General features: G+C 43.9%; 1 protein-coding gene across 1 annotated transcript in view; it reads right to left on the reverse strand.

Annotated features, from left to right (window-relative positions):
* Positions 1 to 322: 322 nt before the first annotated feature.
* Positions 323 to 18096, reverse strand: part of CIZ1 (CDKN1A interacting zinc finger protein 1) — a 177227-nt gene continuing 159453 nt past the window's right edge. Inside the window, exons 14-16 of the mRNA XM_053695793.1 lie at positions 6004 to 6076; positions 5318 to 5439; positions 323 to 860 (exon numbers count right to left, since the gene is read on the reverse strand). Coding sequence (XP_053551768.1) covers positions 423 to 860; positions 5318 to 5439; positions 6004 to 6076 — 633 coding nt within the window. The 3' untranslated portion in view covers positions 323 to 422. The remainder of the gene's footprint in view (positions 861 to 5317; positions 5440 to 6003; positions 6077 to 18096) is intronic.

The following is an 18096-nucleotide window of genomic DNA, read 5'->3' on the forward strand; positions in this document are numbered from 1 at the left end:
TGCCTCCTCCTGCTGGCCAGGAGTTGAATATTCCACTAGTAATTGGAATGACATTGTGGACTCTCCATGTCATAGGAAAGAAAACCAATTTTGCTGTTAAAACTTTTGCTTTTCACCCGCAGAGAGATGCAATACAGCATGTGTGCATGTGTGTATATACAGTATATGTATGTATGTATGTATATATATATATATATATATATATATATATATATATATATATATATACACACACACACACACACATACACTTAATAATAAATAATTCGTTTTAGCAGACTAAATCTTTAATCATATAAACATCCATATAAAGACACAGATCTCAAGAGACGTAATTACAAGTTTATTCTAAAAAAAGAATTGGTTTCTTTTGCTTAACATATAAGGAAGTTAGTAAAGCACTACACATACAGTTTTTCTGGCTATCTGGATTTATGTCGTGAAGAGCGCCGGCAGTTGGAGGCACCGCCATCTTCTTGGGTTAAAGAGGATTCCTCTTGGGAATTTGTAGTTCCACTCGTGTTTTCGCTCTCTGGATCCTTTAGAGTTTCTGCTTCCACCTCATAGCCAGACGACTGCTCTTTTTCACCTTGAAGTGTGTCACTTGATGCTATTTGACCTGAATGGGTGTCCTTTTCTTCTACAAACAGGTCTCCTCCCAATTCATTCTTTTCGTCATCTTGACTTGACACTTTAACAGGAGAACCTGTTGGGCTCAAGACACTTCTCTGAGTCCTTGGACTCCCATCAGTAAATTCTTCTGTGGGCTTTCCCACTGCTGCAGTCTCATCCACAACTTTTGCGGTGTGGGATGTAATCTCTTGCTGGGTGGCTGCTCGATTCTTGGCAGCTTGGTATCTCTGTACAAACAAAAAAGGATTAAAAAGACAATCATAAAAACTAGCAAATCATGGATAATTCCAAGGCTAACTGATGCCGCATCCAAACAGACTCCCTACATTATATTTACATTATGAATTTAACAAAGTGTTATGGCTGCATAGGCAACATCCGTTGTTCCTAACTGCACCTAGAAATTGAAATGAAACATCAACGTGCTACCAATGTATCCAGCAGATATTGCTGTGCTAAATTCAGTAATCAAAATGTATCTGCTTACTGTTTCATGCTATAGATCTATGCTTAAAAAGAGAAAAAACACCTGGAAACTGGACTTTAGTTGGAATTCAAACTTATCCTTACTCAAAAATATATTATAATTACTAAGAATTTACTACAAACAGAAGGTTGCTGGCAGAATCCAAATATTTCCCAGAGAGGGAAGGTCAAAACCAGAGCTCTCCAAAAAATATAAATTATGACTTACCAGATAATTTTCTTTCCTTCGATACAGGAAGAGTCCACAGCTGCATTCATTACTTGTGGGAATACAGAACCTGGCCACCAGTAGGGGGCAAAGACACCCCAGCCAAAGGTTTAAATACCTCCCCCACTTCCTCCATCCCCCAGTCATTCTGCCGAGGGAACAAGGAACAGTAGGAGAAATATCAGGGTGAAAAAGGTGCCAGAAGAAAAACATTTAAATTTAGGGCCGCTCACCGGATAGCACGGGCAGGAGCTGTGGACTCTCCCTGTTTTGAAGGAAAAAAATGATCTGGTAAATCATAATTTATATTTTCCTTCTAAATACACGGAGAGTCCACAGCTGCATTCATTGCTTGTAGGAAAAGTATACCCAAGCTACAGAGGACACTGAATGCTAATGGGAGGGACAAATAAGAGGAGGCCCAATCTGAGGGCACCACAGCCTGCAAAAAACTAACTCCCGAAGGCTTCCATAGAAGCAAAACTTAAAGAAAAAGAATGTAGGAGGTTAGGAGCTGTTCAACAATCAGAACCATAAGAACTCATGCCAGAGACCCCTAAAGATGTCACTACACTCAAACCGAGTCATAGACCTCTAAGGAGGCTCGTGTCCCGCTGTCTCCTAAAGCCAGCTAAACACACACCTCCACCAATAAGGAGGAAGTTAATCAGCTTCCAAACCTTGCACTCCTCAGACCTAACTGAAAAAAACAGAACAATCTGATAAAATCTAACAGAAACTTCAAGGTAAGATTCCCCCAAAAAAGAGGAGAACCTCATCCCATTTGGACAATGGATAGCCCTATTAGAAGGGATAGCCCTATTCGAAGGGAGAACCCAAGAAGGAAAACATATTGTAATTGTTACAACACCTGAACTATAACACGTGGAAACACCATAACAGACGAAATAGGTCTTTGAATAATAATAAAAAACACCTCCTATACAGGTACAAAGGAAAACCGATGTAACTCGTGAAGGACAAATCCAACCCCAAAGGAGCAGGAAATAGACCTCCCAACCCTGCCGCAGGCAGTGCCCTAACAAAATAACCTAACACTTGGAAAATCAAAGATTTCTGAACCAAGTACCAACAGATAGGAAGAACTACCTGTGAGAACATACCAGAGAAAGAAACCATAACTGGGTCCATATGCAACATTCCGCTTGCCAGGCAGCTAGGCCAACCCAGATTATCTTGGCAGGCAACCCCTCGAACAAGAACTAGTAAGACAAACCCTTCACCAGCTCATTTTAGAGGGGAAGAAGATACTCTAGAAGCAAGAAGAAAGTACAGACAAGCTCGTTCCGCCCGACACCAGAAGGGAGACCTCCAAGCCTAGAATAGGAGACAAGGAACCAGAACAAACTGAAAGAAAGACCGATAAAAACAGCTTGCGAGCACACATTCAAGGTGCAAGTAACTGCAGCAGGTTTTAAACTGCAAACCTTCCGCTTGCTAGGCAGCTAAGTTAACCAAGAGGCTCCTGCAGCTGAAACCCTCCAGAAAGGAAAACATTCCCTCGACTATATCCCAGCGAACTCTCAGATAGCGAAACCTCTAACCGTGCAGATGCACTCCTGGGCATAAAAAAGGGCAACAGTCTCATCAGACGCCCACTACAGAGAGAATCGGGCCATCCTCGAAAAAGAGTGACATGGCTGAAATAAGAAGGTTACAAAAGACCTCGTCAGAATTGAACAAACCGGTCACAGCAGGATTCAAAACTACAGTCTTTGAGGCCACGAGGCCAGTGGAGCTCAGATGAGAACTCAATATGCTTTCCTCAGATCCACAGTCGATACCCTCTGGATAGACAGAACAAAATGGACGATCGTAAGTAACATCCGCTCCGAAAGAGCACGCTCAGAGAATGAAGTGCCACCAGGAGCTGTGGTGGGCCTCCCACCACCAAATCTAGACCCTCTTGTCTACACAGGAGGGACTCACTAAGTCACAAATAATTCACTAACTAAGAGGTCCTGACTGGTATGAAGCTAGCAAACCAGACCTCAGAGCAAAATGCTTGACTGGAAAGAGAAACCCCAAAGATAATTGAAAAGAAAATTTTCGGCCCCACTCTCACCCTGCTGACGGGTAAGAGACCAAGACAAACTGCCCCGGTGTACTAGGATAAAAATCAACCAACACTGGGAGAACAGAACCGAACACTGGAGAACGAATCCCCCACCTGTATCCAAGGGAAAAGACTGCTCAGACGGAAACCAAAACCCCAATGCTATGTCGAAGACGCGGCCTGGGCTAAATTCATCACCCCCCCACCGTGCCAATGAAGGCCTTAAGGTGAATTGGAGGGCAGAAACTTTGCAAAGGCCAAGAGCCTTCCTGTCTGAAAAGACCAAGCGGTATCCAAAGGAGTCAGCCTGGTGCCAACACCAGAACTCCGGTCTAGGTCCACCTCTAAGGGTGGAATCAGCAGGAAGCAATCCCACAAAAGTCTAGAAGACGCTGGAAAAAACAGAATCGCCAAGACTCGGGGGCCACCACAACACCCAGAAACAGGCTACTGTCACATTAAACCTCAGATCCCAAAGAAACCTTTGGATCCAACAAGGTTCCAGAAGAAAAAACGGTCCCTAGGACCCGGACCTGCTTAAACAAGGAAGTAAGAAATGGGTATCCAGCAATAACAGCTGGATTCGAACCCTCAACCTTTGAGTTGCAAGCCGCAGAGATAAGCAGGCTACACTGGACTGCTCTAAGCCAGAAAGATATCTTCAGTCTAAATCCCGGTGGAAATGACCGTGAATTCCCACTGACCAAAGAGATCCAATAAGCTCTGCCTAAAAACATCGGACCCAGAAATGACGGGGAAAAAACCCTCCCCTATTGGACCACATCAACAGTGAAAGACACTGTGAAGAGTACCGGGACAAGACACCAAAGGTCACCTAGTCCAGAAGGACAAAAGGAAAGGCTCAACTCCGTCCTCCAGGACCCCCGGATCCCTATAATCCAGCATCCTGCGCCCATCCAAAAGAACCTAAGACAGGTCCTGCCTGTCCTGAGGGTATAGACGTACCTGCTCTGCCTGGACCAGAAGAGCTCCTTCTCTGAAGTAGAAGGAAAAAACAGACCTGACTATTACCCAAACGGGTTCTGCCCGTCATCAAGGGTGCGGCACGTCTGTCATAAAAAACATAAAGAAAAAGTAAATTCTTAAGTCCCAGCAGCGCTAGGAAACTGAGAATAACAACACGGAAATAAGCTCTGAGGCTTAACTTCAACATCACCCCGACCAAAAAACTAGAAGCTTCCATTGGAAAACTCCAACAAACTCGAGAGCTCTAAAAAACAAACAACTATCTGAAACGGAATAGAAAAGCAAAGAAAAACAGGCAACCGCCCTGAAAAGGAGAGTGTAAACACAATCCCCCATAGAGCGAAAGGCAAAGAATGACTGGGAGATGGAGGAAGTGGTTGTGGTATTTGAGCCTTTGGCTTGGGTTTCTGTGCCTCCTCCTGGTGGCCAGGTTCTGTATTCCCACAAGTAATTAATGCAGATGTGGACTCTCCCTGTATTTAGAAGGAAAAATTATTCAAGTTACTGAATTCAACTAGATCAAAGGTTGACAAATCTGTCTAATATTTAGGAGCCAGACAGTGGTATTTCTATATAGATATATGGAGAACAACCCAAAAAGTTAGGAGCCAGGGGTAAAATTCTAGGAGCCAGTGGCTCCCTGGATTTGTTGAGTCCTGAACTAGATCACAAAATAATTTATAGTAAATCCTTGTTTGGACCAGAACCTTTGATGCCTACAGATGAGCAGGTGACAAGCTGCATTGACACTAAGCTAGGTAGGGTAGGAAATGAGAGGTGCTAAAAGAGCTAGGAAATAGAAGACAGGATACACTCATACAAGACAACAGATAAGGATGCATAAATAGTGTGTGATGACAGATTAGCTAGGGACGCAAACACACAAAACAACAGAAGCCAGCCCATGCAACGCAGAAGGGTCTAACCTGAACGTTCTGAAAATGCATCAGGGACTTGCAGTGTGAGAGTCGAGCAGCAGAATCATTATGGTAGAATTTGTGACACAGCCTGCAGAGATATCCCGCGACGGGGACCACAAAATCCAGGCCTGTGAAACGGGAGCGCAAATCACAGAGAATGGAGATCAAAAGGAATAAAATAAAAATAAAGGAATTACCCACAAACAACAGGGGGATGTAACCGCTTGGCTGCCAGAGAACATCAATGTAATGCTCTATGGTAACCAAGGGGTTTAATGGTGTAAGAGAGTGGATGACAGGGACGAGAAGCTTATTCAGAGACAATACAGGACACATGGCAAACCAGGAGGGAAGAGAAGTATAACCAGAGAATTGATGAGTGTCAGCGTGATACAGATTAGGAATGAAATCAGTGCTCGGATTACTGAGGACCTGCCTAGCTGTGGCACCTGCAGCAGTCTGCATAGATATAACACAACTTACTTATATCTATAGCAGCGATGGCTAACCCTGCCACCCCTGATGTTTCATAACTACATTTCCCATGATGCTCAACTAGACTGAAGAGTGCCTAAGCATCATAGGAAATGTAGTTCCAAAACAGCTGGGGTGCCAAGGTTAGCCATCACCGGTCTATAGGGGCTGTAATACCCCAATGGAGACAGAACAAGACAACCGCACACATTACTTACCATACGCAGTGTCTACGCTATATTTGTTGCATTGTTCATAATCGCTAGCGTTCATCTCCTTCCCCTCAGTTTGCTGAAAGCAATGACATTTTATTAGAATAGTGCTTGTGTCTGTGGGCATGAAGAATTCATTTACACACTTTACAGTTGTTTAAACTAGTTAGACATGATTTTATTTATGTGCAATAAATCTATACAATAGTCATTATGTTGGTGACCTACTAACAAATCCTTATAATCATGCGGTTAAATAAAATCTGTCTTATATAAGAAAAGGTCCAGTTAAAGCTCTTTATTATGATTTTACTTGTGAAGGTTATTGGTTTCTAAAAAAAATAGTGAGGTCAGCATTTTACATAAGGAATATGAGATTAGAGAAATACAATCCTAATACCTTAATAGTTGTGGTTGAAATTTACCTGCAGTTAGATCCTATAAAATCCCAGAATTCTTTATGTACATTTGTCAGAAAACAAAAGGTATTTTGCCAATTGTGTCTGACAAGCAGTATTAAAAAAAACAAAAAAAAAACCCTGCTTCAATGTAGCTATAAATAATAAACACTGCATAACATGTGAAATAGGACGCCTGTACACTGTGTGTGTGTACGTCACATGGCACTGCCATAACTGCACATTGTGTGTGTACGTCACATGGTACTGCCATAACTGCACATTGTGTGTGTGTACGTTACATGGTACTGCCATAACTGCACATTGTGTGTGTGTACGTTACATGGTACTGCCATAACTGCACATTGTGTGTGTGTGTATGTCACATGGTACTGCCATAAGTGCACATTGTGTGTGTGTATATATGTCACATGGTACTGCCATAACTGCACATTGTGTGTGTGTACGTTACATGGTACTGCCATAACTGCACATTGTGTGTGTACGTCACATGGTACTGCTATAACTGCACATTGTGTGTGTCTGTGTGTGTGTCACATGGTACTGCCACAACTGCACATTGTGTGTGTACGTCACATGGTACTGCCATAACTGCACATTGTGTGTGTGTATACGTTACATGGTACTGCTATAACTGCACATTGTGTGTGTACGTCACATGGTACTGTCATAACTGCACATTGTGTGTGTGTACGTCACATGGTACTGCCATAACTGCACATTGTGTGTGTACGTCACATGGTACTGCCATAACTGCACATTGTGTGTGTACGTCACATGGTACTGCCATAACTGCACATTGTGTGTGTGTGTGTACGTCACATGGTACTGCCATAACTGCACATTGTGTGTGTACGTCACATGGTACTGCCATAACTGCACATTGTGTGTGTGTACGTTACATGGTACTGCCATAACTGCACATTGTGTGTGTACGTCACATGGTACTGCCATAACTGCACATTGTATGTGTGTGTGTGTGTGTACGTTACATGGTACTGCCATAACTGCACATTGTGTGTGTGTGTACGTCACATGGTACTGCCATAACTGCACATTGTGTTTGTACGTCACATGGTACTGCCATAACTGCACATTGTGTGTGTACGTCACATGGTACTGCCATAACTGCACATTGTGTGTGTACGTCACATGGTACTGCCATAACTGCACATTGTGTGTGTGTGTACGTCACATGGTACTGCCATAACTGCACATTGTGTGTGTACGTCACATGGTACTGCCATACCTGCACATTGTGTGTGTACGTCACATGGTACTGCCATAACTGCACATTGTGTGTGTGTGCACGTTACATGCTACTGCCATAACTGCACATTGTGTGTGTACGTCACATGGTACTGCCATAACTGCACATTGTGTGTGTACGTCACATGGTACTGCCATAACTGCACATTGTGTGTGTACGTCACATGGTACTGCCATAAGTGCACATTGTGTGTGTGTGTACGTTACATGGTACTGCCATAACTGCACATTGTGTGTGTACGTCACATGGTACTGCCATACCTGCACATTGTGTGTGTACGTCACATGGTACTGCCATAACTGCACATTGTGTGTGTGTGTACGTCACATGGTACTGCCATAACTGCACATTGTGTGTGTACGTCACATGGTACTGCCATAACTGCACATTGTGTGTGTACGTCACATGGTACTGCCATAACTGCACATTGTGTGTGTACGTCACATGGTACTGCCATAAGTGCACATTGTGTGTGTGTGTACGTTACATGGTACTGCCATAACTGCACATTGTGTGTGTACGTCACATGGTACTGCCATAACTGCACATTGTGTGTGTACGTCACATGGTACTGCCATAACTGCACATTGTGTGTGTACGTCACATGGTACTGCCATAACTGCACATTGTGTTTGTACGTCACATGGTACTGCCATAACTGCACATTGTGTTTGTACGTCACATGGTACTGCCATAACTGCACATTGTGTGTGTGTGTACGTCACATGGTAGTGCCATAACTGCACATTGTGTGTGTACGTCACATGGTACTGCCATAACTGCACATTGTGTGTGTACGTCACATGGTACTGCCATAACTGCACATTGTGTGTGTACGTCACATGGTACTGCCATAACTGCACATTGTGTGTGTACGTTACATGGTACTGCCATAACTGCACATTGTGTGTGTACGTTACATGGTACTGCCATAACTGCACATTGTGTGTGTACGTCACATGGTACTGCCATAACTGCACATTGTTTTTACGTCACATGGTACTGCCATAGCTGCACATTGTGTGTGTACGGTACATGGTACTGCCATAACTGCACATTGTGTGTGTGCGTCACATGGTACTGCCATAACTGCACATTGTGTGTGTGCGTCACATGGTACTGCCATAACTGCACATTGTGTGTGTACGTCACATGGTACTGCCATAACTGCACATTGTGGTTGTACGTCACATGGTACTGCCATAAGTGCACATTGTGTGTGTGTGTGTACGTCACATGGTACTGCCATAAGTGCACATTGTGTGTGTGTGTGTGTACGTCACATGGTACTGCCATAAGTGCACATTGTGTGTGTATGTCACATGGTACTGCCACAACTGCACATTGTATGTGTGTATATGTCACATGGTACTGCCACAACTGCACAATGTGTGTGTGTATATGTCACATGGTTCAATGTAGCTATAAATAATAAACACTGCATAACATGTGAAATAGGATGCCTGTACACTGTGTGTTTGTACGTCACATGGTACTGCCATAACTGCACATTGTGTGTGTGTACGTCACATGGTACTGCCATAACTGCACATTGTGTGTGTACGTCACATGGTACTGCCATAACTGCACATTGTGTGTGTACGTCACATGGTACTGCCATAACTGCACATTGTGTGTACACGTTACATGGTACTGCCATAACTGCACATTGTGTGTGTACGTTACATGGTACTGCCACAACTGCACATTGTGTGTGTGTATGTCACATGGTACTGCCATAACTGCACATTGTGTGTGTACGTCACATGGTACTGCTATAACTGCACATTGTATGTGTACGTCACATGGTACTGCCATAACTGCACATTGTGTGTGTGTACGGTACATGGTACTGCCATAACTGCACATTGTGTGTGTACGTCACATGGTACTGCCATAACTGCACATTGTGTGTGTACGTTACATGGTACTGCCATAACTGCACATTGTGTGTGTACGTCACATGGTACTGCTATAACTGCACATTGTGTGTGTACGTCACATGGTACTGCCATAAGTGCACATTGTGTGTGTGTGTGTGTATATGTCACATGGTACTGCCATAACTGCACATTGTGTGTGTAAGTTACATGGTACTGCTATAACTGCATATTGTGTGTGTGTGTACGTCACATGGTACTGCTATAACTGCACATTGTGTGTGTACGTCACATGGTACTGCCATAACTGCACATTGTGTGTGTGTACGTTACATGGTACTGCCATAACTGCACATTGTGTTTGTACGTCACATGGTACTGCCATAACTGCACATTGTGTGTGTGTATGTTACATGGTACTGCCATAACTGCACATTGTGTGTGTGTGTATGTCACATGGTACTGCCATAAGTGCACATTGTGTGCGTGTGTACGTCACATGGTACTGCCATAACTGCACATTGTGTGTGTGTATGTCACATGGTACTGCCATAACTGCACATTGTGTGTGTGTGTACGTCACATGGTACTGCCATAACTGCACATTGTGTTTGTACGTCACATGGTACTGCCATAACTGCACATTGTGTGTGTGTATATGTCACATGGTACTGCCATAAGTGCACATTGTGTGTGTGTGTATATGTCACATGGTACTGCCATAACTGCACATTGTGTGTGTACGTCACATTGTACTGCCATAACTGCACATTGTGTGTGTACGTCACATGGTACTGCCATAACTGCACATTGTGTGTGTACGTCACATGGTACTGCCATAACTGCACATTGTGTTTGTACGTCACATGGTACTGCCATAAGTGCACATTGTGTGTGTGTGTGTGTACGTTACATGGTACTGCCATAACTGCACATTGTGTGTGTGTGTACGTCACATGGTACTGCCATAACTGCACATTGTGTGTGTACGTCACATGGTACTGCCATAACTGCACATTGTGTGTGTGTACGTTACATGGTACTGCCATAACTGCACATTGTGTTTGTACGTCACATGGTACTGCCATAACTGCACATTGTGTGTGTGTATGTTACATGGTACTGCCATAACTGCACATTGTGTGTGTGTGTATGTCACATGGTACTGCCATAAGTGCACATTGTGTGCGTGTGTACGTCACATGGTACTGCCATAACTGCACATTGTGTGTGTGTATGTCACATGGTACTGCCATAACTGCACATTGTGTGTGTGTGTACGTCACATGGTACTGCCATAACTGCACATTGTGTTTGTACGTCACATGGTACTGCCATAACTGCACATTGTGTGTGTGTATATGTCACATGGTACTGCCATAAGTGCACATTGTGTGTGTGTGTATATGTTACATGGTACTGCCATAACTGCACATTGTGTGTGTGTGTACGTCACATGGTACTGCCATAACTGCACATTGTGTGTGTACGTCACATGGTACTGCCATAACTGCACATTGTGTGTGTGTACGTTACATGGTACTGCCATAACTGCACATTGTGTTTGTACGTCACATGGTACTGCCATAACTGCACATTGTGTGTGTGTATGTTACATGGTACTGCCATAACTGCACATTGTGTGTGTGTGTATGTCACATGGTACTGCCATAAGTGCACATTGTGTGCGTGTGTACGTCACATGGTACTGCCATAACTGCACATTGTGTGTGTGTATGTCACATGGTACTGCCATAACTGCACATTGTGTGTGTGTGTGTACGTCACATGGTACTGCCATAACTGCACATTGTGTTTGTACGTCACATGGTACTGCCATAACTGCACATTGTGTGTGTGTATATGTCACATGGTACTGCCATAAGTGCACATTGTGTGTGTGTGTATATGTCACATGGTACTGCCATAACTGCACATTGTGTGTGTACGTCACATTGTACTGCCATAACTGCACATTGTGTGTGTACGTCACATGGTACTGCCATAACTGCACATTGTGTGTGTACGTCACATGGTACTGCCATAACTGCACATTGTGTTTGTACGTCACATGGTACTGCCATAAGTGCACATTGTGTGTGTGTGTGTGTACGTTACATGGTACTGCCATAACTGCACATTGTGTGTGTGTGTACGTCACATGGTACTGCCATAACTGCACATTGTGTGTGTACGTCACATGGTACTGCCATAACTGCACATTGTGTGTGTACGTTACATGGTACTGCCATAACTGCACATTGTGTGTGTACGTTACATGGTACTGCCATAACTACACATTGTGTGTGTACGTCACATGGTACTGCCATAACTGCACATTGTTTTTACGTCACATGGTACTGCCATAGCTGCACATTGTGTGTGTACGGTACATGGTACTGCCATAACTGCACATTGTGTGTGTGCGTCACATGGTACTGCCATAACTGCACATTGTGTGTGTACGTCACATGGTACTGCCATAACTGCACATTGTGGTTGTACGTCACATGGTACTGCCATAAGTGCACATTGTGTGTGTGTGTATGTCACATGGTACTGCCATAAGTGCACATTGTGTGTGTGTGTGTACGTCACATGGTACTGCCATAAGTGCACATTGTGTGTGTGTGTGTACGTCACATGGTACTGCCATAAGTGCACATTGTGTGTGTATGTCACATGGTACTGCCACAACTGCACATTGTGTGTGTGTATATGTCACATGGTACTGCCACAACTGCACATTGTGTGTGTGTATATGTCACATGGTTCAATGTAGCTATAAATAATAAACACTGCATAACATGTGAAATAGGATGCCTGTACACTGTGTGTGTGTACGTCACATGGTACTGCCATAACGGCACATTGTGTGTGTGTACGTCACATGGTACTGCCATAACTGCACATTGTGTGTGTACGTCACATGGTACTGCCATAACTGCACATTGTGTGTGTACGTCACATGGTACTGCCATAACTGCACATTGTGTGTACACGTTACATGGTACTGCCATAACTGCACATTGTGTGTGTACGTTACATGGTACTGCCACAACTGCACATTGTGTGTGTGTATGTCACATGGTACTGCCATAACTGCACATTGTGTGTGTACGTCACATGGTACTGCTATAACTGCACATTGTGTGTGTACGTCACATGGTACTGCCATAACTGCACATTGTGTGTGTGTACGGTACATGGTACTGCCATAACTGCACATTGTGTGTGTGTGTATGTCACATGGTACTGCCATAAGTGCACATTGTGTGCGTGTGTACGTCACATGGTACTGCCATAACTGCACATTGTGTGTGTGTATGTCACATGGTACTGCCATAACTGCACATTGTGTGTGTGTGTACGTCACATGGTACTGCCATAACTGCACATTGTGTTTGTACGTCACATGGTACTGCCATAACTGCACATTGTGTGTGTGTATATGTCACATGGTACTGCCATAAGTGCACATTGTGTGTGTGTGTATATGTCACATGGTACTGCCATAACTGCACATTGTGTGTGTACGTCACATTGTACTGCCATAACTGCACATTGTGTGTGTACGTCACATGGTACTGCCATAACTGCACATTGTGTGTGTACGTCACATGGTACTGCCATAACTGCACATTGTGTTTGTACGTCACATGGTACTGCCATAAGTGCACATTGTGTGTGTGTGTGTACGTTACATGGTACTGCCATAACTGCACATTGTGTGTGTGTGTACGTCACATGGTACTGCCATAACTGCACATTGTGTGTGTACGTCACACTGTACTGCCATAACTGCACATTGTGTGTGTACGGTACATGGTACTGCCATAACTGCACATTGTGTGTGTATGTTACATGGTACTGCCATAACTGCACATTGTGTGTGTACATTACATGGTACTGCCATAACTGCACATTGTGTGTGTACGTCACATGGTACTGCCATAACTGCACATTGTGTGTGTACGTCACATGGTACTGCCATAACTGCACATTGTTTTTACGTCACATGGTACTGCCATAACTGCACATTGTGTGTGTACGGTACATGGTACTGCCATAACTGCACATTGTGTGTGTGTACGTCACATGGTACTGCCATAACTGCACATTGTGTGTGTGTACGTCACATGGTACTGCCATAACTGCACATTGTGGTTGTACGTCACATGGTACTGCCATAAGTGCACATTGTGTGTGTGTGTATGTCACATGGTACTGCCATAAGTGCACTGTGTGTGTGTATGTCAAATGGTACTGCCATATGTGCACATTGTGTGTGTGTGTGTGTGTGTGCGTCACATGGTACTGCCATATGTGCACATTGTGTGTGCGTCACATGGTACTGCCATAAGTGCACATTGTGTGTGTGTGTGTACGTCACATGGTACTGCCATAAGTGCACATTGTGTGTGTGTGTGTACGTCACATGGTACTGCCATAAGTGCACATTGTGTGTGTGTGTGTACGTCACATGGTACTGCCATAAGTGCACATTGTGTGTGTGTGTGTGTACGTCACATGGTACTGCCACAACTGCACATTGTGTGTGTGTATATGTCACATGGTACTGCCATAAGTGCACATTGTGTGTGTGTATATATGTCACATGGTACTGCCACAACTGCACATTGTGTGTGTGTACGTCACATGGTACTGCCATAACTGCACATTGTGTGTGTGTACGTCACATGGTACTGCCATAACTGCACATTGTGTGTGTACGTCACATCGTACTGCCATAACTGCACATTGTGTGTGTACGTCACATGGTACTGCCATAACTGCACATTGTGTGTGTACGTCACATGGTACTGCCATAACTGCACATTGTGTGTGTACGTCACATGGTACTGCCATAACTGCACATTGTGGTTGTACGTTACATGGTACTGCCATAACTGCACATTGTGTGTGTACGTCACATGGTACGGCAATAACTGCACATTGTGTGTGTACGTCACATGGTACTGCCATAACTGCACATTGTGTGTGTGTACGTCACATGGTACTGCCATAACTGCACATTGTGTGTGTACGTCACATGGTACTGCCATAAGTGCACATTGTGTGTGTGTGCGCGTCACATGGTACTGCCATAAGTGCACATTGTGTGTGTGTATGTCACATGGTACTGCCATAACTGCACATTGTGTGTGTGCGTCACATGGTACTGCCATAAGTGCACATTGTGTGTGTGCGCGTCACATGGTACTGCCATAAGTGCACATTGTGTGTGTGTGCGTCACATGGTACTGCCATAAGTGCACATTGTGTGTGTGCGTCACATGGTACTGCCATAAGTGCACATTGTGTGTGTGTGTGTACGTCACATGGTACTGCCATAAGTGCACATTGTGTGTGTGTGTGTGTGTACGTCACATGGTACTGCCATAACTGCACATTGTGTGTGTATGTCACATGGTACTGCCATAAGTGCACACTGTGTGTGTGTGTGTGTGTGTACGTCACATGGTACTGCCATAAGTGCACATTGTGTGTGTGTGTGTGTACGTCACATGGTACTGCCATAAGTGCACATTGTGTGTGTACGTCACATGGTACTGCCATAAGTGCACATTGTGTGTGTGTGTGTACGTCACATGGTACTGCCACAACTGCACATTGTGTGTGTGTATGTCACATGGTACTGCCATAAGTGCACATTGTGTGTGTGTATATATGTCACATGGTACTGCCACAACTGCACATTGTGTGTGTGTATATGTCACATGGTACTGCCATAAGTGCACATTGTGTGTGTGTATATGTCACATGGTACTGCCATAAGTGCACATTGTGTGTGTGTATATGTCACATGGTACTGCCATAAGTGCACATTGTGTGTGTACGTCACATGGTACTGCCATAAGTGCACATTGTGTGTGTGTATATGTCACATGGTACTGCCATAAGTGCACATTGTGTGTGTGTGTGTGTGCGTCACATGGTACTGCCATAAGTGCACATTGTGTGTGCGTATATGTCACATGGTACTGCCACAACTGCACATTGTGTGTGTGTATATGTCACATGGTACTACCATAAGTGCACATTGTGTGTGTGTACGTCACATGGTACTGCCACAACTGCACATTGTGTGTGTGTATGTCACATGGTACTGCCACAACTGCACATTGTGTGTGTGTATGTCACATGGTACTGCCACAACTGCACATTGTGTGTGTGTATGTCACATGGTACTGCCACAACTGCACATTGTGTGTGTGTATGTCACATGGTACTGCCACAACTGCACATTGTGTGTGTATATGTCACATGGTACTGCCACAACTGCACATTGTGTGTGTGTATGTCACATGGTACTGCCACAACTGCACATTGTGTGTGTGTATGTCACATGGTACTGCCACAACTGCACATTGTGTGTGTATATGTCACATGGTACTGCCACAACTGCACATTGTGTGTGTGTATGTCACATGGTACTGCCACAACTGCACATTGTGTGTGTATATGTCACATGGTACTGCCATAAGTGCACATTGTGTGTGTGTGTATGTCACATGGTACTGCCACAACTGCACATTGTGTGTGTACGTCACATGGTACTGCCATAACTGCATATTGTGTGTGTGTGTACGTCACATGGTACTGCTATAACTGCACATTGTGTGTGTGTGTGTATATGTCACATGGTACTGCCATAACTGCACATTGTGTGTGTACATTACATGGTACTGCTATAACTGCACATTGTGTGTGTATGTCACATGGTACTGCTATAACTGCACATTGTGTGTGTGTGTGTGTGTATATGTCACATGGTACTGCCATAACTGCACATTGTGTGTGTACATTACATGGTACTGCTATAACTGCACATTGTGTGTGTATGTCACATGGTACTGCTATAACTGCACATTGTGTGTGTGTATATGCCACATGGTACTGCCATAAGTGCACATTGTGTGTGTGTGTATATGTCACATGGTACTGCCATAAGTGCACATTGTGTGTGTGTATATGTCACATGGTACTGCCATAAGTGCACATTGTGTGTGTGTACGTTACATGGTACTGCCATAACTGCACATTGTGTGTGTGTATGTCACATGGTACTGCCACAACTGCACATTGTGTGTGCGTATGTCACATGGTACTGCCATAACTGCACATTGTGTGTGTGTGTATGTCACATGGTACTGCCATAAATGATCATTGTGTGTGTGTGTACGTCACATGGTACTGCCACAACTGCACATTGTGTGTGTACGTCACATGGTACTGCCATAAGTGCACATTGTGTGTGTATGTCACATGGTACTTGTTAAGATTACTGCAGCTTTAAGCTCAGCTCACCACACCCCCTGGGTGTGTCTGGGTCTCTGTGACATCATCAGAAGCCATGTTAGTTTTACTGATGGAACCTGCTAGAGAATAAGCCATGTGGCTGTAGCTGAATAAAAGTTATCTAAAGTTCCTGCTGCAGAGTCTTCATGATATGTGCAAGACACAAGGTAACAGCACACAACTGAATGTTCTAATCCTGACTACACTCAGAACATAACAGCTGGCGACGAGGATCTGTGGTCTGACCCTATAATGGCACTTATTGGCACCTTACCTGTGTTTGCAGCAGACACAGACAGATGGGACACATGGGTTGAACAGTTTGAGCTATATTGTACAGCAAATAACATAGGAGCTGATAAGAAAGTGGCTGTGTTTCTGACAACTATAGGCTCAGCAGCTTACACTACATTAAGGGACATTCTCTCACCAGATAAACCTAATGCTAAACCTCTGTCTGACCTGATCTGCCTGTTATCTGACCACTACCTACCTAAGCCTCTAGAGATATCAGAACGCTTTAAGTTTTACACACGCAAGCAATTGCAGCATGAGGACATTAAAACTTATGTGATCAGTTTAAAGAAACTAGCAAGTAGCTGCAGATTTGGTGATTATTTAAACACTGCTTTACGTGATATGTTTGTTATTGGACTCTTGGACTGTACAGTACAAAAGAGACTATTAGCAGAGGATGATTTAACACTAAAGCGTGCTATAGAGATAGCTACAGTCATGGAACTTGCTACTAAAGATGCACAAATGCTCCAGGCCCCAGCACAGGCAGTTTGTGATAAGGAAATAGATGTTTTTCATACAAGTGTGCACCTAAATAAACAGTATCCAGCTAGACAAGGGTCACAGACAGCTTGTTACAGATGTGGTGACACAAATCACACAGCAAATGCCTGCAGGTTTAGGAACAGCACCTGCTATGGGTGTGGGAAGATTGGTCATACAAAGAGAGTGTGCAGAAGTTCCTTAGACAGAGATAAAAGTAAGAAAGGCAGCAAGTCACGTGCAGCTTTTCATGTGCAAGTAGATACACCACACGCTGATTCAGAGGAAGACAAACCATTATACAAATTACAGATCTACAGCCTTGAGAATAAAATTCCAGAACTGCAAGCAAAGGTGAATATAGATGGTAAACCTCTCATTATGGAAGTTGATACAGGAGCAGCAGTCTCTGTTATCACAGCTGCTG

This window comes from Bombina bombina, chromosome 12, assembly GCF_027579735.1.
Source record: "Bombina bombina isolate aBomBom1 chromosome 12, aBomBom1.pri, whole genome shotgun sequence".
Taxonomy (NCBI): domain Eukaryota; kingdom Metazoa; phylum Chordata; class Amphibia; order Anura; family Bombinatoridae; genus Bombina; species Bombina bombina.